The sequence below is a fragment of the Schistocerca americana genome, chromosome 1, assembly GCF_021461395.2.
Source record: "Schistocerca americana isolate TAMUIC-IGC-003095 chromosome 1, iqSchAmer2.1, whole genome shotgun sequence".
Taxonomy (NCBI): Eukaryota; Metazoa; Arthropoda; class Insecta; order Orthoptera; family Acrididae; genus Schistocerca; species Schistocerca americana.
The window spans coordinates 1,158,365,565-1,158,391,013 of NC_060119.1; the positions used below are offsets into that span (position 1 = coordinate 1,158,365,565).

At 39.3% G+C, this 25,449-nt stretch overlaps 1 protein-coding gene across 1 annotated transcript in view; it reads left to right on the top strand.

Annotated features, from left to right (window-relative positions):
* The first annotated feature begins 1,570 nt into the window (after nucleotides 1–1,570).
* LOC124619514 (probable ATP-dependent RNA helicase DDX28) overlaps nucleotides 1,571–25,449 on the top strand; it is a 90,081-nt gene continuing 66,202 nt past the window's right edge. Inside the window, exons 1-3 of the mRNA XM_047145964.1 lie at nucleotides 1,571–1,841; nucleotides 8,045–8,131; nucleotides 13,285–13,431. Coding sequence (XP_047001920.1) covers nucleotides 1,704–1,841; nucleotides 8,045–8,131; nucleotides 13,285–13,431 — 372 coding nt within the window. The 5' untranslated portion in view covers nucleotides 1,571–1,703. The remainder of the gene's footprint in view (nucleotides 1,842–8,044; nucleotides 8,132–13,284; nucleotides 13,432–25,449) is intronic.

Here is a 25,449-nt window from a genome sequence, read left to right on the forward strand (position 1 = left end):
ATAAATTTACACATATATCAATAGAGCATAATGATGTATTGGGTTACAAGAGAATAACCTTTTAGCTATAGGAATGGGGCGATGTATCAAAAGTCCGAGAGGGGGAAAAGAGAGAGGAAGTGTTGCTGTAGAGTGAGAGGCAGAGAGAGAGAGGAAAGAGAGAGAGAGAGAGAGAGAGAGAGAGAGAGAGAGAGAGAGAGCACATTTATTTTTTAAAAGCCATTATGTGCATTATATTGTTACATTGAGACACATGTTATATACATTATTAGAGTGTGTTATGGCAGATCATTTTGTTGCCTGATTTACTTGGTTGGTTGGTTGGTTTGGGGGAGGGAACCAAACACTGAGGTGATTGGTCTCATTGGATTAGGGAAGGATAATGGAGGTAGTTGGCAGTGCTTTTTCAAAGAATCCATCCAGTAACCTCCCTGAAGTGATTTAGTGAAATCGTGGAAAACCTAAGTCAGGATGGCTGGACTCAGTTTTGAACTGTTGTCCTCCCAAATTAGAATCCAGTGAAGTGATTTATTTGGGCACAAGAAAAAGAACACTGTGGAATTAGGTTTGCACATGTGAAGTACATTTTTGGACAGTGACACTGACACACTTTCACTTTGACTTTTCACACTTTGACCACATGTCATTGATCTTGATGTTGTGGAGTTGGAGGGTTGGGTCTAGAGAGCCTGCAGGCTCTAAAATTGATATTGATTTGTGTAGTAAGGGTTAACAGATTTCAGCTATCACACAGATTGTCACACATATTTTTTTCCTTCAGAAATAACTATTCCACTTATGAATCAGTTGTTTCTGACTCTAGTTCTTTTTCTTGTGTAGACTGCATTATGTCTGTTGGAGGCTTGTTTTGATTTTGGTAAGGCACAGTCGTCGGAAATATTAATTGAGTCTCTGACTACATGTACACAATAGAAATCGTCTACAGATGAATGAATAAGTAATATATGAATAAATAATAACTCCATTTCTTCCATTGTCCTTGCAAAAGCCGATATATATTTTCCATACGTGCAGGAGAAAACAGCTGCAACACAAGATTATATATATATATATATATATATATATATATATATATATATATATATATATGCAGTCTGTGGCAATGATAGTGTGGAAGAATAAAGAGGCAGGAAGGATTACTTTTTCTTTTAATACTTTGTAAATAGCAAGGCTCAGCACATGATCAGAAAGATTTTTTATAATTGTAGCTGGTTCTCACCCCTTGAACACTAGTGAAACTGTCAATCATTTTTTGCGCTTTTAGAGTAATCTCCTTCCTTCAATAGCTAGATCAAGAACTATGGTAAGTATTAATGTTAAAATAATAATACTTTATTCAGAATAAAATAAATCATTGCATATGTATAAAACAATTTACATTTATCAACAGGAAATCGCCGCAAGGTAGCATGACTACTGATAAAATGTTTGCCGACATCTGAATCATTGGCACCAAAGATATTTATTTTACTTTAATTTAATCCGATTTAGTGGCGCCATTCTATAGGCGTTGCGGTTTGTCTATACCTTTACGAATGACTTTGACACAATTAACATCTGTGCTAGTGTTTACTGATTTCTGTTTATAAACACATAGCTACTAACACTATGGGTTATGGAAGACGAAGAGCGTGACAGTTTTTTACTGATGTTATTTGCTAGGGAGATTTATGTGAAAATCTATGGGAATTGTTAAGCTGTTTCGAAACTTTCACTGCCCAGCAGGTATGAGGCAAATCATATTTGCCAGTGTTTTCGAGGAACTTTTGCATGTACCTCGTGTTTACCTGCCGGCGAGGAGAAGTGTTGGTATTACGAAAGTAAGTTTGTTACTGTTAACAAATGGGTTTGGGTATTACGGATCATATTTCACAATAGGAATGAAACCAGTCCCATTCTACTTGACAAATTAGCAAATAATTATTACTACTTTACATCTTGCTAAGCTTCCCTAGTTTTCATGTGTGAGTTGAAAGATTACATTTATTTTACTTTGTAACCAACAAAACTTTCCACATTTTAATGAACTGTCATCTGTATGATTTTATTTCTTTACATTTTTTTGCCTGGAGTCATCACAGTGGTGCCTATTCCTAACTTTAGAAGGAATAGTATGACTGTAATTACACCTACAAAATATATTATGTACTGTAGCTATTGTATATCTATTTTATGCATTTAATACTTTACAGCTGATATGCTACTGGTTCATGTTAGTCAGTGTCTTCAAATTTGTTGAATGAATATAATCATTTTTGTATCAGAAAAGACTTCAGTTTTGTTTGAAAATAATTTCTTATATATGTTCTTGGAGAAGTTGATAGTTTATTAAACCAAATTGAACCATTGATGTGTGGTCTTCTATCTGTTATTTTTAGTGTTGTTCTTTTTTGCAAATAGTTGTGCATGCAAATTCAAACCAGAGGCACTATCTCCAAACATGACCTTCATTTGGTTCCCTAAAACCACACTAGAGAGAGATACAAAAATTGGACTTGGGTCAGTAGTAAGAATCAAACCTGAACGAAAGGCTCAACAATCTTTGTACTGTCACTTCCTCTATGAAAAGAAGTGGCACTGATTTTATCTGATGGGCCACATGAATTTGCACAGTGCAGTGACCTGATTGGTGGACTCAATGCTAAGTAACTTGTAAATAGTGCAACACATCAAATTTTTATTCTTAGCAATTCTTTCTCTGCACAACCTATTGTGGAACCCTCTTACAAGCTTTTCAGACCGTTTCTGACCATCCTGGACATAAAATGTATAATTAGTGCTCTGTTTATGATACAGGTGTAATTTCTAAAACAGTTAATGATCCACCAAGTGGTATTTTTTCTAAAATAATTCCTGGGTATACAAATGTGGGCTTATATTGAGTTTTAGAAAGAGAATTTATCCAGTTTTATCTGGCAAAAAAGTTAACCGATTGGTAAATACCACAATATTTTGCACTAAATTTGAGATAGAAATTTATTCAGTTCAGTCATGTCCTCTAATTCTATGCTGAGTTTCTCCATCAGAAATTATGTACTTCTGGTGTCTAATAAACTTTCATGAATTAAAATATCATATTATATGATGTCTTCCATTTAAGTAACTGAAACCAAAGTGCTGTATTAAACCACGGGAGCCGGCCGCTGTTCTAGGTGCTTCAGTCCAGAACCACGCAGCTGCTACAGTTGCAGGTTTGAATCCTGCCTTGGGCATGGATGTGTGTGATGTTTAAGTAGTTCTAAGTCCAGGGGACTGATGACCACATATGTTAAGTCCCATAGTGCTTAGAGCCATTTGAAACCACAGGAAGAATAACAGAAAGTTAAGAAACTATTCATTATATTGTTACATTGGATTTTCCACTGTTTGAAAAAAAAGGTAAAGTTATTCTCAATCCAGATGTTGGTCTAAACATTGCATTGAGGTGCCCTTACTTTTGTCCAACATGTGAATTTAGTCAGCTAGCTATAGGAGAGCTTACATCTTAATGTGGACTCCAAACCATAATGTAACATGGCATTTTTCACTTTTTGAAATCATTGACAGAGGTGAAAGAAATGGAAGGTGACAGGATAAAAAACAAGGCTTACTGAGGACTGAACTCCAGACCTTTGGATTTGTGGTCTGATACTTAGCTACCAAGACAAGCAGCAGAATGTTATACAAAGTATTAAACTGTGAATATATGTGAATAGTTTATTGTAACTTTAAATAGGCTAAGTACTGATCTTAAATTGTGATCAATGGAATGATTTTATAATATATGAACGGCAAAGGATATTCAAATGATGTGGGAATGAAACGATTAAACTTAGTTCATGAAATATCATTAAGGAACTAAATGTATCAGACCATCAATCTCATTTAATATCAGTAGCTAAAACAGTATTTACTATGCTTGTCTGTGGGATTAATAACAACTTGTAAGCAACATGTCATTTTTATATCATGAATTATTTTCAGACAGATTTGTTTGTCTGTCTTCCCCTTCGATCTGCAAACAAAGTCAGATGCAAGCAGCAGAAATGGGGTGCCTCTAGAAAAGAAAGGCCATGACTAGGAGGGACAAAATCCACCACTGTCATGGTTTGAGGCAGTTCTCGCATAACTCTATCCTGTGCAAGTCCCTCCATCTCCTAATAACTACTGGGACTACTTGCTTACCGTATTCATCTCGTGGTTTCCCTCTACAATCCTCCCACCTGATCCCTTCTCGCCACACACATACACACACACACAAACACACACTCACACGCTTCCCTCCAATAGCCGGCTTGTGTGGCTGAGCAGTTCTAGGCGCTTCAGTCTGGAACCGCGTGACCGCTACAGTTGCTGGTTCGAATCCTGCCTCGGGCATGGATGTGTGTGATGTCCTTAGGTTAGTTAGGTTTAAGTAGTTCTAAGTTCTAGGGAATTGATGACCTGAGGTGTTAAGTCCCATAGCGCTCAGAGCCATTTGAACCATTTCCCCCTCCAATACTGAATTTACGGTTATGTTTCCTTGTTCTCTCAAATGTGTTCTAACAAATGACCCCTTATTTTCAGTAAAGCTAGGCAGCAAATTTCTTTGGCCCATTAGGATGCATAAACCTTACTGTTACATCTCCTCCTTCACAATTCACCTTCTCAGCAATTCCCATATACCAATAAGAGTCATACACACTTCAACATAGCAACTTGGGTGCACAGTGCCTTCTGGCATTAGTGGTGAAAGTGCATCTGAGAAATCATGCATGATACTAAAGTCCATATCACAGCTCAGCCTTTTTGCTTCAATCTTGGTGAGATCATTGGTACAATGTGATGCATGCAGGAATTGTTTTTGCACTTGAGTTACCACTTCACAATGGTTAATGATTTTTTGTGAAAGCTTTTAACTCACTTTCAGTAAAATCTTGGGAGTATCTGCACTGAAACTGATCTAACATACCTCGTGCAATGTCCTTTTTCTGCTGCTCCTGAGGGCATATGCTGCCTGTGTGGTGAAGGAAACACTGTGTGCAGCTGTGCAACAGTGCTGCTGCTGATAAAGATGTGGTTGCTTACAAGGTCATCCAAACTGTGGAGCAGGTGTGCACCCCACAAGAGGTGGTGTGACATCCCATGTAACCAGTACTAGAGAGTTGACTGCTGCGATGTTTTTTCCCATCAGAAACGAACTCTGAGCAGTGTGGGCAGTTTTGTAGTCTCATAACTTCTGTCAGAGACAGATCTGATTTCTTCAATGTTTGGTTCCTTACTTCATAGTCAGCATTAGCTAAACTGCAACAACCCTGATAAGGGGGACCACATAGTAATGCCCACATGAACATTTAAAATTGCAAATCCTACTTAACCCCTATAGGTTGGCAGCCCAGTCTGCATGTGGTTGCCTACAGTCCCTTTTTTTATGCCAGCTGCAATAACGTTTCTTCATTAAAAAATGATCTAGCAATAAAGAAACAATAGAGGTAACTAAAGTTCCTTTGGATTTATCAATGACTCTTTCCTGATGAGGCAACAGTTTGTTGCGAAAGCTTGAATTTTGTGTGTATGTTTGTGTTTGTTTGTGTGTCTATCGACCTGCCAGCGCTTTCGTTCGGTAAGTCACCTCATCTTTGTTTTTATATATAACTCTAGTTTTTGTGTTATAGCTGATGCAATTCCTAACAAGGAAGTGACCTTTGTCTTTCCATGCTGCATATCTGACAGGGCCAAAAAATGTAACTGCAATTGTGATGTGACTCAGTTAAAAAAGTTGGCTGTATGGAGAATTGTACCATTAGTAACTAATACTGCATATAATCAAAGAAATTTTTAACTTCACATCGTGTTTATCTCTTTTCAAGTATATGTTTAACAGTGGAAAAATGCTCCTATCATAGCACTAAAAAGGTGAATATGCTCCTCTGTATTAAGAAAGTCTCTGACATTCCTCAGCACCTTTTTTCCTAAAAATATTGGCATGCACACACATTTGTTCTTTTTTTAACATGCAGCTCACCTCTGACTCCTACAAGCTGTCAAAACTGTAACTCGCTTACACCCACTAGTCCATCACTGTAAGTCTGTCATGCCCACCTACTCCCAATTGCTCATTCTCACACACTTATTTGGCCCAACTCATTGTCATTATCCCTTTGTGGCTCTCCAACTGTCACTGTCTTTGGTCTCACAGCCACAGCTGCCTTCGTTCTGTCCTACTACTACTGCTTTCTCTCACTGTCGCTGTCTTCATCTTGTTCTCTCTTACTGCTACAATCTCATTTGTTCCTTCCCACTGCTGCTGTGTCTTCTTACTGTCACTATATTTTTCTTAATGTCATTGTCATTATCACTCACTACTGTCCACTTGCAGTCTCCTTCTCCTTATTCTCTCCCACTGGCACTTTTTCCTCCTCCACTCATTTCCTAACACCTTTCTCTGGAAGTCAATTATGTTTCACTGTCGCTGTGTCCCTCTCTCTTGCGCTGCTGTTGTCTCCTTTGATTTTTCTATACCACAACCACTGTCTACTATGTTCTTTTATTTATTACTTCTCTGGCTCATTCCCACTGCCATTGTCTCCTCCTCTCTCAGCATAAAAAAGTGTGAATGTGTTCGCATGTACATATCTATATGAAAATTTCTAGAGGTGCTGAGGAAGGTAGAGTAAGGCAGTTGGTTCAACACTTTTCAGTCAGTTTTTTAATAAAGAGGAGCATATCCCTTTTTTGTGTTCCAATAGGAGCATTTTTCTGGTGGTTCTATCGTTTTCCCTGCCGCAGCAGGACATGTCACTCATGTGAAGAGAACATGATGGGACAGTAAAATTTCTATAGTTTGCTGATGTGAAATTGAAGTAATGCAAAACTAATTTTATGCCTGAATTAAATTTTACAGGCACAAACATTTTACTTTTGCTTCAGTACTGCAGCAGACCCCTGCTGATACCAGAAACAATCCACCTCAAATTCCCCGTACTATGTCACTTAATGAACTACGTTTCTGCCTCACACCACATTTCATGTGCATAAGTAGAGTAACTTTGAACCTGTGTATGTAGGAAACATAAAGAAATCTAGAAAATTTTCATGGTTGTTTGATACCAAGATCTTAGGAATATATCATAAAAATTACAGCCATTTGCTGTGCATATCCATCTTGGAATCCGAAAATGGGGTTTGATCCAATGGTGACAGCGAAAATACATTAAAAAAACCCCTTTTTTTTAGTTTTCTGAGGAACTGCCCACGAACTAATGGTGCCTCCATAAGTTCCATCAAACCCACTGTAGACCACATCAAATGAAAAAGAACTAACTGATTTTCTCCATTTACCTAAGCAGGAGACTAATATTCATACTTTGACCCTGTACTGTAGGATAGTGACACTAAGACAATCCTTCTGTAGCCCACCTTTTTGTCACCAATAGTACCTGAAGTATAAGCACTGGAAAAATCCAGTTTTTATGTGCGATGTTTTGTAACATATCGGTAAGCATGCAGTTGCCTGCATACCATTAAAGAACTTTATGAGCAGCGCATGATCCTTCTCAGAGACAGGCATGTTGGGCATCTCGTACACAAACTGAGGAACAGCAGTATGTCGCACATTTGTTGGTGTGTATTTCTTTCCCCTCGTGTCAGTAATATGTTGTTGAAATTTAATGTCATTCTGAGAAGTAGTTCTCATTCTATACCTGTTTTGAAACTTGAGCTTTAAGTATATGGACAACCTGCACATTCAAAATTTCTGCGGATTCAAAAGTTTTGTCATGCAAATATTCTTTCAGTTTGTTGGGGGTGTTTGGATGGAAGCAGGATTGCGTCGCATCTGGATGTTCGTATAAACTTTGTGGCGTTAGGTTTGATGTAACTTCCAGTGTAACATTGTGCAGTGGTTTGACAATCATATTTTATAAGTGTAATAGTTTTATCTAATACCAGAATGACTTAATCATTTGTGTGGCTTATGGTTTGAAAATAATTTGGAAATCTGTACTTTCCCCCCCTGTAATGTTACTTCTTCTAAAATAGATTTTGTATTCTGATTATTTTTCAGACAGCTGCTGCAAGGCATCGTTATAAAACCAAGGAGAAGCAAGCTTTTCATCAGGATTTGGAATCATATCCAACAAAATATGAAAAGGTAGTATATGTTTAAGCAAATATGAAAATTTTCAATGTTATTAGTGATCAATAAAGTAAGACATTCGTTAAGAAAAGGCTGTCATCAGCCTGAAGGGTGATTTGAACACCACTGCTAGAGATGGCCTGGTTAGAGGTGGTATGACCTTCCTTCTTCCAAACACTGAACTGACCTCCTTGGTCTGAAGTAGGTGGACCTACAGTTGAACATGGATTTTGAACAATGGTACGTATTCATTAGACAGAACTGACAATTATGGAAAGGGTAGACTGCTACTCACTTTAAAAAAGACACATTGAGTTGCAGACAGTCAAAACAAAAAGATTGTGACATGCTGAGATTTCAGCAAAAGCCTTCTTCAGGAAAGAGAGGAAAAAAACACACACACACACACACACACACACACACACACACACAAAAAAAAAGCAGACCGACCTCAAAAACACATGACCGCTAATCTCTGGCATGCCAGACTGCAACTGTTACTTTGAATGATAGCAGCAATTGGGATTGGGACAGGTAGGGGGGAGGGATGCAGGATATGGGTGGGGGGCAGAGAGGAGTGCTGCCTCGGAGAGGGACCAGGGGCTACAAGGCTGCCTGTCGGAGCATTGGAAGGCTGTGGGAGAGGGTGGTGGAGGAGGGGGGGGGGGGAGCAGGAAAGGAGAGGAGAGGGAAGACGAAAAAAGGGTGTCTGCATTAGCAGAGGGTGTCATACATTGAGGGTGATAGGGCCTGAATTGGGATGAGATGTTAGGACGGGAGGGGTAGAAACTGTAGGGCGGAGGGTGTGGGGACATTATGTTATCATAGGTTGAGGCCAGGATAATTTTGGGAATGAAGAATGTATTGTAAGGATAAGTCACATGTGCACAGTTCAGGAAACTGCTGATGGAATGAGGATCAAGATGGCCCAAGTTGTGAAATAGCATGTTATGGTCAGCTGCATGTTGTGCCACAGAGTGGTACACTTTGCTCTTGGCCACAGTTTGGCAGTGGTTATTCATTCTGATAGGCAGATTGTTGGTAGTCATACCAATATAAAAAAAGCTGTGCAATGATTACAGCAGAGCTAATACCTATATGACATAGTTGCTTTCACAGGTGTCCCAGCCTCAGATCAGGTAGGATAAGCCTGTGACAGGCCTTGAATAGGATGTGTTAGGTGGGTGTATTGGCCAGGTCTTGCACCCAAGTCTCCCACAGGTGTATGCATACGGTCTCTGTGGCAAGGGGCTGGGATTGGTACTGGCGTGGGGTTGGACGAGGATGTTGTAGAGGTTGGGTGGAAGACAGAGCACCACTTTAGGAGGTGTGGGAAGGATCTTGAGTACAACGTCCCTCATTTCAGGGCATTACGATAGGTAATCAAAGCCCTGATAAAGGATGTAGTTCAGTTTGTGTGTGTGTGTGTGTGTGTGTGTGTGTGTGTGTGGATAGTGTCTGTCTGTGAAACTCTTTGTGCGACCTTCAGCATACTGGGCAAGGAAGTTCTTGTCAGTGCAGATATACTAGCCCAGCTGGACAGTCTGTATGGGAGGGATATTTTGGTGTGGAAGGGATGGCAGCTGTTGACATGCAGGTACTGTTGGTGGTTGGTTGATTTGATGAAGATAGAGGTGTGGGTGGAGCCTTCAGAAAGGAGCTGGTCAATGTCCAGGAATATGGCACCCCGAGTTGAGGAGGACCCTGTGAAGCAAATGGAAGAGAAGATGTTGAGTTTGTGAAGGAATGAGAATAGGGTGTCTTGGCCCAGATCATGAAGATATCATTGAACCTGAACCAGGCTAGGGGTTTAGGATTTTGGGAGGTTAGGAAGATTTCCTCTAGATGGCCAATAAACTGGTTGGCATAGGAGGGTGCCAAGCAGTTGCTCATGCTGCAGTGCCACAGATTCGTTTGTATATTGTCTCTTCATAGGAGAAGTAGTGTGTTTTAGGATAAAGATAGTAAGGTGTATGAGGAATGAGGTAATGGGTTTGTAGTCTAAAGGACTTTGGGAGAGGTAGTGTTCAATAGCAGCAAGGCAATGGACATGAGGGATGTTGGAAGCCAGATGGTAAAGGGGTGGGGGTGGTCGAGAGTTGGTCAAGCAAGTGATTGTTATCTTTGACATGAGAGGCTAGATTTCTGTCTCCATCTTTTCTAAACTGTGCAGATGGGAGTTATCCTTACAACACATTCTCTGTTCATCAAAATTATCCTGCCGTCAACCAAGGATATTCCAACTTGGAGTTTCCGTCATTTGATTTAGACAGAACTAAATTTTCTATACAAGAAACTGGGACAGTAGTAGTGAAAATTAAATTCCAACAGCTGTGATGAACTCAGTGACTCAAGATGTTCATTATTGCATGTGGTGTAAATTCAGCTAGTGTCAAGATGTTACACTTGCAGCCAGAGGAGGGCATATTGAAAATCTGTAAATTTTCATGTGTGTTAATCAGGTGTGATGGACAGAATACGGGATATAGTCCAGGAAATATAGCCAGCTGAAATTAGGCCCATCTTTAGAATTACCCTGTGTTTCTGTAAGCCAACACATTCATTTACACTATAGTAACACATGTGTACAATAAATGATTTTAACTCTACTCTAATCGGTGTTTCCTTCTCCACCCTCTTTACATATGTTGGCAGTGCATTATGAAGAACAGCTCTATGTCTTTGAGTGTGAGTTGTTCTTGCTCGCTCTTCATCGAGGGATCCACAGCTATGAGTGTTATAGCTATAATTGCTAGTAGTTTGTAGGTCTCTGAGATTAGCTCATAAATATACATTTGTGTTTATATAAGCAAATAGAACTTTTTAAACAGGGATTTGCAGTGCACCTTTGTAAATCTGTGTGATGGGATGTGAATAGTCCTTTTGTGTAATGTAAAATTTTATTCAACTGACAACTACTTTTACCCTAAAAAAAATTCCCTAATCTACAAGGTACTTAAAGTAACCAGAGTAAGCCATTCAATTGCCTTCTGAGGGGTATACTCAAGAAATGATTCTTAGAGCAAAACAAGCAGAACTGAGTCTCTTGGAGAATTTTGCTACATCGTCTTTCCAGTTTTAAGTCTTTATCAACATACATTTCTAATTTTTTTGTGCACTGCACCCTTTTTAATTCATTTCTGCCAAGGATATTCCAATTAACAATCTTGTTTTTGATTCATTTTCCCAGACTGAACAAAATTTGTTTTGTTCACACTAAGGGTCAGCCTGTTGATACTGAGCCATGACTAACACACTACCTTGTGGTACACCTATTTCAATTCTTTTTGCTCCAGATACTAATCTGACTTTATGATTAAGATGAGCTGAAATGAGTTCCTCAACCTGTGACCTATTTTGCAAATAAAATTGAAGCCATTTTTCATTTTTCCACTTATTGCCATTGCTTCCAACTTATCTAAAAGAGTTTCATGACTAACAGTACTTCAAGCTTTAGAATGATCTAAATTAACTCGTAGAATAGTGTTGTTATCTGGGTTTCCAATTATTTCAACAGTGTAATGCATTATAGCTGTTTCTGTACTTCTACCTGCTGGAAAGCTATGTTGATTTCATGGTAATTTAAGTGCATGATGATTTGTTATTCCATTAACCTCTCAAATACTTTAGAGAATGCTGAACAGTGAGATATAGGTCAATAATTTTCAACTTTATGCCTATTGATTCTTGAATAAAGGTATCACTTTCAAAATTTATAGTCTGTGTGGGAACACACTCTCAGTGAGTGATAAATTAGCAATGTATACGAAGGACTTTGCAATTTGTGAAGCAGAAAGAATTATGAGTGACAATGGTACTCCATCTACACCTGCTGACATTTTACAGTTGAGACTTTTAATCACCCTTACTACTTCATGTCCACTAATTGGAGCTAAAGTTATGCTGTATGCTGATGTACAATTCATAAGTTTATCCTGATTTGTGAAATTTAATGTTTGGGAAGCATTGATAAATGTTTGGGAAGTATTGATAAAGTAATCATTTATGTAATTTGACTGGTATTTTTTGCCAATATTGATGTTGTCAGCATTTGTAAGTGTGATTTCCTGCTAGATATATCTCTTCCCTGTCTTATTTTGTACGGTTTCCCACATAGATTTTGATTCGTTGTCTGACTGTCTTACTATGCCATCATCTCTAAGCAAATTTGCCTGTGCAATTATCTGTCGATATATTTTGTTGTAAGTCTTTATATGTTGTAAAAAATTGTGAATCTGTGCAACTGCTCGTTTGATTACTGAGTATTTTTAGAGTCCTACAGGAAATCTTAATGCCTGATTTAATCTAGGTACTAGATTTAATGATCCCATTTGAATGGGCTCTGGTCAGTTTCTTTGGAAAATACGTTTCAAAATTAATCATGAACACTTATGAGAGAACATTACAAGCATTGTCAGTACCTGACTGTGGAAGCACTTCTAACCTGGATTCATTAATTAGACTACCTACAAAACTAGCAGCTTTCTGCAGAGAATTTCTTCTATAAGCAAGAAATACATCTCTTCCTTTCACAGGGAGAGCTGGAATTGTGAGAATGATGGCACTATGATCAGACAGTTCTAAATTAGTGTTAATAATTTCTGTCTGAGGTTTCACATTTGAAAATGTGTTGTCTATAGGACTTCCTGTTCTACTTGTTTACAAGAGGTAACTTGTTGAAGACAATTAAAATGACTTTTTTAGTAAACATAATGTCCAGCAGAGACTCTTAATTTATTACAAGATGATCTACATACTGCTATAATTATTATGTTACACAGCTCTCTATGCAACTGAACACCAGAAGCTTCAAGATGCTATTCAACACTCAGCACTTCTGCCTCACACTTTCTTTTGTGTTCAACATTAGATTTAAGAAAAATACAAACTCCTCCACTTTTGGTATCCTTCTTACAAAACAGGCTGGCCAGATAATGAAAGACTGTTGACTTTAACAAGAATTTATAGGTCAGCTAACAAGAATGTCTGCTGGCTTTGAGTGATGTTTATATTGATGCCTTCCAATAGTGTCTATTAAGCACATTACTCTCTACGTCTGAAAATTATTTTTAATTTTTATTTTTACTTCATGGGTTGATAGAGTGTGTATGACATATTCTATGATACATACAGCCAAATAAAAACATTTTCATTTAAAAATTTTTCAGGAAGCTGTTATTACCTGCAAACGACAAGAATTTAATCACTACAAAAGTCAGACCTACAGAAAATTTGAAGTTGTACCTTTAGCATCAAAAGGATGGTATCATAAAAGGTCCAAAGGAGATTATTTTATCATCAATGCTTTTACAGAGGTGAGAGAAATTTTCAGTTAACATATGTACACTGAGTTACAACTGAATTATGACACTGTTCCATTGCGTGCACTCGGTAGTGTTATGTTAAATTGCTCCTTAAATCTGTATTTCTATAAGAGCTAAAGGGTACTCAGAAAGTTGTGAACAGATGCTGATGAAAGGAAAGAAATTTTTTATTAGTTTTTGATCAGTTTTTATCTTGGTGGCCATTTTACCTCACCATTTACCTCATAAACCGGTTATGGTTGTGGGATATTTCAGGACTACAATAATTAAAGAGTTAAAGTTTATTCAGATTGTTGTCAGGTCATATGATGATTCGTTTGCATAACCTTAGAACACAGCAAAAGTTAATAGTAGTTAAGAGTAATGGGATTAGTACTGCTTTATTATGATAGAGGAACACTATGGACTGATCACCAGTACATCAGTAATTAGCGTGCTAGTATAAAATGATGATCATTGATAATTTTTTCAGTCTGGAACCGCGCGACCGCTATGGTCGTAGGTTCGAATCCCGCCTGAGGCATGGGTGTGTGTGATGTCCTCCGGTTAGTTAGGTTTAAGTAGTTCTAAGTTCTAGGGGACTGATGACCTCAGATGTTAAGTCCCATAGTGCTCAAAGCCATTTTTTTATCACCCCGGTGCTGCGAACATGTGTTATCCCATAGTGGGTCATTACCCACTCAAAGCATTAAACAGTGCAGCTGCATCAGATCCACCCAACTGCTTATTCATTTGCTAATTATTTTGCAGACAACAGCCTCAGTGTGGGATTGTGCTGCTAGCTGGGAATCTGGGTAATTTTCTTGCACACATCGTAAATTTTTTCTCACCATAGCTTGCTGTCTATTTTATGTTACTGCTGCTTACTTGAACATACAACAGCACAATTTATAACTGTGATAGCTGAAGCAGTAATGAAAGAATAGCTATGGACTCACAATTGTAAAACAGCAACGGAATGGTATAAGACAATGTTATTTGTGGTTGACACACTTTATACATAGGTGCACCCAATTGAGGATTAAATAATTGCTGTTTATCTCATAGTGCTAGCTTAATACTTACTTTGATTACATTGATATTTCTCAAAGGAATCAGTTGCATATGTCTGTATTTACAAAGCCCTTTTACATTGTTACTACTTGTCATGCAGGTTTACAGTGTAGACTGTTACTTGCTACAACTTATAAATCTTTGAATGTAGATATTCAGGTAATTTGTAGAAAGAGTGAGTAATGAAGTACATTTTTAATTTTATTTTGAAGTGGTTGGGATTTCCAATTTCATGCTTTATGCAAGATGGGAACTTGAGGAATGCCTTTGCTGTTTGGACTCTTAGACAAGATGACATGAACACAATTTTAATGTGCCTTGTATTGTCATTTTGCAGTTCGCAGTTCAGCTGAAACTGGTTCTTCTTGTCTGCAACAAAAACCATTAAAGAGTAAACATATTGGGAAGTGAATTTAAGAATTCCAAGAGACTTAAAAACGCTTCTGGGAGAAGTGTAGTTATGTCCTTGTCAAAATATTCAACCTGCTTTCTTGTGCTGAATAAACACTTAAATTACTGTAGTGGCACTACTCCAGAAGATAATTCCACAAGACAACAAGGAATACAAATGTCCAGAATAGGCCAACACTGCTGTCTTCAGGTCAACACAGTGAGAGATTGTTCTAAGAAGAGAACATGCTGAACAGAGCGTCTTGATTAATTTGTCTTTTTGCACAAGTACTGGTTAAAAGGACATCTGCTCTGAGCTTCATGGTAGAATCAGATAATAAACCACTTTGGTTGTGAATAGTGTTATTGGCTCAGTCATGACTCTTTACTTTTTGTCGACTCCATTTAAACTCATCCAGCTAGAATGCAAGGAATTTTATATATTGTGCTTCAATCAGTATGTGACTGTTTATGTCTGCTCCTGGTGCTAGCTGGTCACCTTCACTGGTTTGAAATGGCATAATATAAGTCTTTGTGGTGTTAAGTATTTCCAGAATGAAATTTTAACTCTGCAGCGGAGTGTGCACTGATATGAAACTTCCTTGCAGATCTGAACCGTGTGCTGGAGCGAGACTCAAACACGGTACCTTTGCCTTTCGCAGACAAGTGCTCTACTGACTGAGCTACATGAGCAAGACATACGACCCCTGTCCTCACAGTTCTAATTCTGCCAGTACCTCGTCTCCTACATTCATTCTGGAAACATCCGCCAGGCTATGGCTAAGCCATGTCTCTGCAGTATCCTTTCCTCCAGGAGTACTGGTTCTGAAAGGTTCGCAGGAGAGCTTCTGTGAAGTTTGGAAGGTAGGAGAAGAGGTACTGGCAGAATTAGAGTTGTGGGGATGGGTCATCAGTCATGCTTGGGTAGCTCAGTAGAGCACTCGTCCATGAAAGGCAAAGGTCCCAAGTTTGACTCTTGGTCTGGCACACAGTTTTGATGTGCCAGGAAGTTTCACTTTTGGAGTATTTTGCTTATGGAGTAAAATAGACTAGTTATAGCGTATAAAAATTTCTCAGAGCATTAATATTTATTAAAAGCACTGTTTGTTTACAAGAAAATGATCACAAAGTCACAAAACACAATCCATTGCGGGGGCAACATCTAAAACACTATACATGGTCTGTCATGGGAGCTACCACTAACATCACTGCTCACAATCTGTCTCTCAGATGACCACTATACGCACTGATCATAACCTGTCATATATGTGACTACTCAAAACACTGTACATAGTCCGTATATAGTCTCTCACTTGGCTACCGCCGAAGTCACTGGACATATACATGGCCCATTGCGAGAGCAACCATTGACATCAATGTGTACAGTCTGTTGCTCGGGCAACCACTGTATGCACAGAACATATCCTGTTGCACATGTGACTTCTGATGACACTATCCAACCTGTTGCTCAGGCAATCTCCAAAATCATAGCTCTGTCACAATATAAATTCACACCACTGTCACAATATATATTTGCAGCAGGGTGTGTGTGTGTGTGTGTGTGTGTGTGTGTGTGTGTGTGTGTTTGTTTTATATGCGGGTTCAGTGAATTTGCAATGGTTGGGAACACATCCGATTCCTCTGCATCAAAATCCTGCTGGATTACCAGGATTGGACAAACAGTGTGATGAAACTACAGTCGGCAGGAACTGGGCGCTGCACTCGCAAACTCTGACAAGTCTCAGATGAGTGTTGTTCCAGTTGATGCTATTGGTAGGTGGGGATACACTACACATGGCCTGCACCTAAATAGGAAGGGGAAAGATAAGTTAGCTTGTCTATTAGCAGGTAATGTAAGGGGAGCCACAGTCACACAAGGGATGATCCCTCTGGTTAATGGGACCAGGCAGACAGGTTTTTTAGATTAAAGCCAAAGTCCAGACAGAAAATAATCAAGAAAAATATAATAAAAGAAGCTTCATGTACAGTAAATAGGGATAAAGCTAAGGGTAGTATCACTTTACTTCATCAAAATAACAGGGGAATAAAGAAAAAAGTAGATGAGCTGTTAGTGTGTTTAGATGATTTCAAAAATAAGAATGAGTTTTCTATATTTTGTCTGTCTAAACACCACAACTCTGAGGATGAAAAGTTTCAGCATAAATGGGTATAATTTAGCATCTTACACTTGCAGATCTAGCATGGATAAAGGAGGAGTTGCCATTTACACAAAACAAAGGTATAAGTACAAAACTGTAGAAGTAAGCAAATTTTGTGTCGATCAGCACTTTGAAGTTTGTGCATGTGAACTACAGCTAGATAATACAGTGTTGATATTAGCAACAGTGTACAGGTCCCCATTAGGAGATTGGGAGCTAGTCATAAAAAAGTTTGACTCCATATTATGCAGTCTGTCAGACGAAAAGAAGAAGTTATTAATCCGCGGTGATTTCAATGTAAACTTTGCAAGCAATTCTGATGGGAAAAGTGAACTAGAAGTGTTGTTAATGACATATAACTTAGAACCAGTAATCAATTTCCCTACATGTATAGATCAAGACAGTAGCACTCTAACAGATAATGTATCTGTGCAGCAAGAGGATGTAAAACTAACACATGCCTTCCATGTGATAAATGGATTATCAGACCATGATGCACAACTGATTAACTTACCAAACTTAGCAGTGCTTACAGTTCAGAAACCATTAAGTAAAAGTGTAAGGCTGGTCAACCTGATATCTATAGAGCACTTCAGAGAAAGTTTAAGAAATGTTAATTGGGGAGATGTATATCATTAGTCAAATGCCAATGATAAATGCAACATATTTCTTGATAAATTTATATCTCTTTTTGAACACTGTTGCCCCCCAAAAATGACCAAGTGTAACACCAAACTGTTTCTTTGAAAACCTTGGATCACTGCAGGTATTAAAGTGAATTTAGAAAGGAAAAGAAAATTGTTTAAGGCAGCAAGAATTACTAAAGACCCAGAAGTAATTTTACACTATTAAAATTATTGTAACATACCGAGAAAAGTTGTCAGAAAATTAAAAAAAATATGTATGTTAGAGATGAAATTAACAAATTAGACAATAAAATCAAATAAGTATGGAATGTTGTTAGTAGAGAGTCAGGAAAGTAACCACTGGGGTAGGTAGTGTCACTATTCAAGAGAAGGAGACCATCCAAACCAACAGTACACAAGTAACTAATGTATTTAACAACCATTTCTTAAGTGTAGGTGAAAAAATTGGTGAGAATAGTTCAAAAGAAAAAGGCAGGTAGTACATGGAAGAGTCAGTTTTTAGAAATCCTAGTCAGGTTTGTTTTCATCCAACAACCTCTTGTGAAATTAGGAAAATCATGAAATCTTTGAAAAATAAATGTTCTGTTGGAGTACATGACATCTGTAACAAGGTGTTAAGAAAATGTGGAGCAGTTACAGCTGATGTTCTGAGTCACATCTGTAATGCATCACTAACTCAACGCATTTTCCCAGACCAGTTAAAATATGCCATTGTCAAGCCTCTCTACAAAAAAGGGGACACCACAGATGTCAATAATTACCAACCAGGATCCATGCTCACAGCATTTTCAAAAATTGTCAAGAAAGTGATGTACTCGAGTGGTTAGCAATCTCAGCAGTAATGGGATACTTAGTAAATCACAGTTTGGATTTCAAAAATGCTGTTCCACTGAGACAGCAATATACAATGTCACTGCCCACATAATAGAGTCTTTAAATAGTAAAATGTCACCACTAATAATTTTCTTATCCAAAGCATTTGATTGTGTGAACCATGACATTATGTTACAGAAATTACAATTCTATGGTATAAATGGAACATTGTATGAGTGGTTTAAGTTGTACCTACAGAACAGGAAGCAAAAGTTCCTTTATATGGTTTAAGTGATTTAAGGAAGTTTTCCACTTCATGTAACTGCAGGTGGAATAGACGTAGTAATTAATGTACACGCATCAACTGAGGACACTGAAGAGGTTGTTAAAGACGGCTTTTATGAAGAACTAGATCAACTGTGGGATAAGTTCTCCTCGTATGATACAAAATTAATCATAGGTGATTTTAATGCGAAGATAGGGAAGGAGGAAGCATTCCGGCCTACAATTGGGAAAGAAAGTTTGCATAACATTTCGAATGATAATGGCATAAGGGTGGTTAATTTTGCTGTTTCAAAAGACATGATTGTTGAGAGCACATATTTCAAGAGGAAGGACATTCATAAAGCAACTAGGGTCTCTCCGGATGGACACACCCGAAACCAAATTGATCATGTTCTTGTAGATCGGAGATGGCACACTAGTATAGAAAATGTTAGGACTTTCAGGGGAACAGACTCCGATTCTGATCATTTTCTTGTAGTTGCCAAAGTTCATCAACGGCTATCTACAGCAACATCAAGGTTTCACAATTCAGAACTTGTTAGGTTCGACACTGACAAGCTAAATGATGAAAACTTTAGAAGAAGGTACATGATAGAAATTTCAAATAGGTTTGATGCTCTCAGCACACACGAAGAACAAGACGAGGATGTAAATAAACAGTGGATCACTGTGAGGAATAATATCAAAGAGGCAGCGAAGGTCACAATAGGTACAATTAAGAAGAAATGGAGGAAACCGTGGTTTGATGAGGAATGCAAGAAATTGGTAGAGGCAAGGAGAAAAGCGCGATTAGATTGGGATAGAATGAGAGGAGTTCTTGAACTTGAGAAGGGAAGTTGGTCGTAGGCTATGGGCAAAGAAGAGGGATTATTTGAACAATCAAATTACAAAAATGGAAACAAACAGTAAAACAAAAAACATTAGGGAACTTTACCTAGACATAAATGGGTATAGGAAGGGCTTCAAGGCTAGGACAAATGCACTTTGAGGGGATGCTGGGGAATACTGACAGACTCCAGTGCTATTATTAAGTAAATGGAGGGCGTGTTTTGAGCATCTATTAAATGTACACCAGGAAGCAGGAAATGAGCAGGCATACATACAGCAGAACCCCAGATTCCTGAGCCAACGTTAAAGGAAGTAAGAGATGCAATCAACAAATTGAAAAACCATAAAGCACCAGGATCAGATTGCATAACTGCAGAATTAGTTAAAAATGGGGGACAGAAATTGGTGGAAGTAGTTCACAAAGTGATAACTAAAGTATGGAACTCAGAGATAGTACCTGAAGAGAGGCAGGAGTCGATTCTGATCCCAATTTTTAAGAAAGGCGACAAAATGGATTGTAGTAATTATAGAGGGATATTGCTATTACCAGTATGTTCCAAATTTTTCTTGAATATTCTGCTAAGCAGGCTTACACCATATGTAGATGAAATTGTGGGGGATTACCAAGCCGGCTTTCGGAGGAACAGATCAACTATAGACCAAATATTCACCCTGCATCAAATTTTGGAAAAGAAATGGGAATACAATAAACCAGTTCATAATCTTTTCATAGATTTTACAAAAGCATATGATTCAGTATTGCAATCAAAATTGTACAGAATTCTTTTGGAACTTGGAATACCAAAGAAGTTTGTTAGACTTATTGAAGCGAGTTTGAAAAACACAAAAGGTAGAGTACACGTGGGAAAATTGGAGTCAGAAGAATTTGTAATAAAGAATGGACTTAAGCAGGGAGATGCCCTGTCTCCGCTACTTTTTAACGTAGTCCTAGAATATATTGTACGAATGGCAGCAGATAATTTAGAGGGTGTGGAGTTAAATGGAAATATTAAGATATTAGGATATGCAGATGATCTAAACATCATTAGCGATAAGAAAGAATCGGTAACAGCAAATGCGAATGCATTAATCAAGGCTAGTGAAGATGTAGGTCTAAGGATAAGTGAAGACAAAACTAAATACCTGGTTACTACTAGAATGCCAACAGCAGTAGATCAGGAAATGTTAAGAGTTGGAGACATGCAGTTTGAAAAAGTGAACAAATCTAGGCGTGGACATCACTTCGAGAAATGAGATTGAATCCGAACTGAAGAAGAGATTACGGGCGGGAAATGCGTGCTACTTCTCACTGGAAAGATTACTTTCATCACGGATATTGTCTAGGAATTTAAAGATTAGACTATAATAGAGGGAAACATTCCACTTGGGAAAAATATATCTAAAAACAAAGACGATGTGACTTACCAAATGAAAGTGCTGGCAGGTCGATAGACACACAAACAAACACAAACATACACACAAAATTCAAGCTTTTGCAACCAACGGTTGCTTTGTCAGGATAGAGGGAAGGAGAGGGAAAGATGAAAGGATGTGGGTTTTAAGGGAGAGGGTAAGGAGTCATTCCAATCCCGAGAGCGGAAAGACTTACCTTGGGGGAAAAAAGGACGGGTATACACTCGCGCGCACACACACACACACACACACACACACACACACACACACACACACACACACACACACACACACACATATCCATCCGCACATACACAGACACAAGCCATGTAGCTTGAATGAATGAGGGCAGGGCAGCTTGCAGAGTGCTGGTAGGGTGCCTAGAGGGAAAACGTCCTGTGGGGAGACCGAGTTGTAGATGGGAGGACAATGTGAAGGCTGATTTGAGGAGCCTAGGTATTGAAGGGGAATAGAAGGAAACAGCACAAGACAGGGACAGATGGCGAAAATACGTTGCTACGGTAATGGACTCTCGAGTCCGGTATGACCAGTGAGTATGTAACTGGGGTGAAATTACGCTAGGTGTTCCACAGTGTTTTATCATGGGTCTCCCTCTGTTCCTGATATATGTGAATGACCTCCCTTCTTATCTGAAACAAGAAGCTAAACTGATACTGTCTGCTGGTGATAAAAGCATCATTATTAATTCAGTGAAAGAAACTCCAATAGAAAATGATACAAATAATGTCTTTGGAAAAGTTATTGATTGGTTTTCTGTGAATGGGCTTGTTCTGAACTTTGAAAAAACACAAAATATATCAAATTTTCTACTTCAAGGAGTACAGTTCCTTCAACAACACATCAACAGATGTCAGTAGCCTGGGTGGAGCATACTAAGTTTTTGGGTGTACATATAGATGAGTATCTTAATTGGAAAATTCATATTTTGGATCTCGTAAAGCGACTAGGTTCAACAATTTTTGTAATCAGAATAAGTTCTGTTTTTGAGGATATGGAAATTAGCAAGCTAACATACTTTGCATACTTCCACTCGCTGATGTCATACGGAATAATATTTAGGGGTAACTCAACACAAAAAGTATTCATTGCTCAAAAGAAAGTGGTTAGAATAATGTGTGGGGCTCATAGTTGCACATCTTGTAGGCATCTCTTTAAAAGGTTATGAATTCTTACAACAGCCTCACAGTACATTTACTCAATAATGAAATTCTTTCCCAACAGCATGGACCAGTTAAAAAAACCAGTGACATTCATTATTATAACACCAGAAGAAAGAAAGACTTACACTATCCTCTGCTTAACCTATCTTTGGCACAGAATGGCGTAAAATATGCTGCTGTAAAACTTTTTGATAAATTACCAGCTGAAATAAAATGCCTGGCAGACAGCAGTAACAGTTTTAAAAATAACTTGAAATCATATCTCCTTGACAACTCCTTCTATACCACAGATGAATTTTGTGCCATTTAGAGGAATGGGGTAGGTAATAAAAATTGTAAGTGTTTTTTTAAGAAGCCTTCATTTATGTGTGCATTTCTTATGCACTTGACACGTTCTGCATCATAACGGTTATTGTGAGATTGATCAATGTAACATGTAACTAACTAACTTGGGGTCCTGTTCTTCAGCCTTTACGTCAAGTGGCTGAAACTACAGTTGACAGGAATTGGGTGCCACATTCACAGACTCTGTCATTAGGGTCCTGTACTTCTGCTTTTATGTCTGGTGGCCCATCTGCACACTAGCAGCACCAAGGCATGGTTGATGCTGTATGCTTGCAGCTTGGCTGAATTTACTAGCAGCACTATCTATCAATCTGCACTGTAAATTCATAGCTTGGCCAAAAGATGGCAGTACTTTGGCAGGACGTTCTTGACATTTTTAGATGTTAGACACCATGAAGCATGACACTCCTCCGCCCCCTACCCCCGCTCCCGCCTTCACCCCCACCCCATCTCCCTCCGTTTTCCAGGAGAGGCAGAAGAAGGAGGCAAATTTGTCTGGCAAGTGGATTCATTGCCCAGAGTAGGACTGAGGGTCTTCAGTCAGTTGCTGCGCTGACTAGGGAGGTGGTGATGGTGGTGGTGGTGGTGGTGGTGGTGGTGGTGGTGGTGGCGGCGGCGGCGGTGGTGGCAGCAGCAGTAGTGATGGTGGCGGCGGCGGCAGTGGTGTCAGGGAGTGCATAAGGAAAGTTCAGATGGAGAGGTGTAGGGTGGCTTTACACAGTCCAGAGACACCATTGGGTGTTCCCAATGATAGCAACCTCCAGTGAGTGGTGACTTCATCTACCAGTCTTCTGAGGACTGGAGTGTGGAGGTTGGAGACCAGACCTGACCTCTCAGCCCATGTGGCAGTGGCCAAATATGTGTGAATAGATGAATGTAGGATGCCATGCCGAGAGCCAGGTTGAGGACAGATGCTTGCAGTATGGGAATGCAGCCCATCCAGGAAGGCCAGTATGTTGGAGGCAGAAATGGTAGCAGAGGGCTTGACAAATTCCTCAGGTACCTGAAGGGGTTCACCGTAAACCTTCTTGGCCAATGAGGCACAGAGGTCCATCTTGAAACTGGTGCAGAGGCCAAGAAGGATAGTGGGGAGTGCAGTAGTCCAAGTTGTGTTGTGGCAAAGGAAAGCAGCCTTCAAAGTGCAATGCTATCGCTCAACCATACCATTGCTGGCTGGATGATATGCAGTGGTGCAGTTACAATGAGTCCCACAGAATTGGGCAAGCTCATTGCACAGCTGGAATTTAAAGTATCTTCTGCAATTCATGGTGATACGGCTAAGGGGTTGGGGGTGTACCCAAATGAGCTACCTTTGTACTCACAAATGCTTTGCATCAATTCAACTGAGTTGTCAGGATTTGTTTCGTCTCTGGCCAGGGAATGAAACAGTTGATGATAGGATGGTTAAAAGATACCACTGGCCATCAGAGATGGAGAAGGTTCTCACAATATCAATGTGGACGTGAGGTTTACTCACTATAGCTTCAAGAAAATCACCAACATGGTGACCGACCTTTGTATGCTGACAAGCGACATAGCAGCAGGTCCGGCTATGGCATTCTGAGCAGCTGTCAGGCCACACGTAGTGATTGGTAACAAGCCTGGTTGTGGGTTTAATACCAGGATGGCACAGATTGTGGATGCTATCAGAGGCCTGATGATGGAAAGCAGGTGGCAGGAAAGGTTGTGGCTTGCCTGTGGAGGTGTCACAGAATGTGACCAGTCAGAAACGAGTTGTTGGGCCTTGACGATAGAAGCCCGGCAATGTAATGACATCCTGGCCTCAGGAAGTGTGGCTAAATTGATGGAACTAGTGACACTGGTAGCTTGTGACAGACTGTTGGCAACATCATCATCCATTCATGAGACTGCCAAATGTCTGTGCTGAACTGAGTGACATATTCCAGTTTTGCGCAGCACAGTAGAACTCAACAGTTGTGCAACTGGAGCCCTTGTCAATGAGACAGCAGCCAGCAGTGTTTGGAATGAGTGGAAAATGTGCTAAGAAATTGGCACCAATAATTGTCTCTGTAATGTTCCTGATGATGAATTGCCAGCTGAAGGCAATGTGCAATCCCAGATCCTATTGCATTGGGTGGACGCTCTAGGTTATGCTGGATGAATTTTTGGCAGTTGACTGGCAGAATGGTGTTGTTGGTTGACACCAAGGGAGCATTGTATGTAGGTAGACACCACAGGCCAGACCCAGCGCCTACTAGGAAATGCTGGACGGACCTTCTGCCTGATATAAACAAGTGCTGTGAGGCAGCATAGCACCTGTGCACACTTACTCGCAGATTCCACTGGCATTGGGGTAGTCGCACGTTGGGTGGCAACAGGAAGCTTGCTTGCCAAATTTGCAGTGGTACCAACATAAAGTGACTCGATCTTTGGCACATTGATGGTCACGGATTCATTGGTGAAGGTGTGGCGGTGTGGGAACACCAACTGGCTTCATGCGAAGTGCAGATGCTTGTGATGTGAAGCCTTTGATATGGGCCCAAAACAGCTAGAATTCCTGGTTGGCCATGGTGGCTGACAAAGTGTTGCAGTCCACTGTGCAGGCAGACATTGTGGCTGTGGGCAGACCTAAATTGTTAGCTATGAATCTCTTGTTGTGCTCTTCTCCTATTACCTGAATTATGTCTGGTATAGTTGAGTTTCGTTCCTTGATTGGTATACTTTTGCCATCAGCCAGCATTAGAAGTTTTGAACCATTCTCTATAGTCACTGGAAGATAATCAATGAGGCCTAGCCAGAAAGTAGTTTAAGTTTTGGTATTAAAAAACAGTGTAGAGAAAAATGTTTCATCTATTTGAAAGTGACACTTAAATACATTTTCCAGCATGGTCTCCACATAAATTTAGACACATATCATTGCGAAAAATGAGCTTT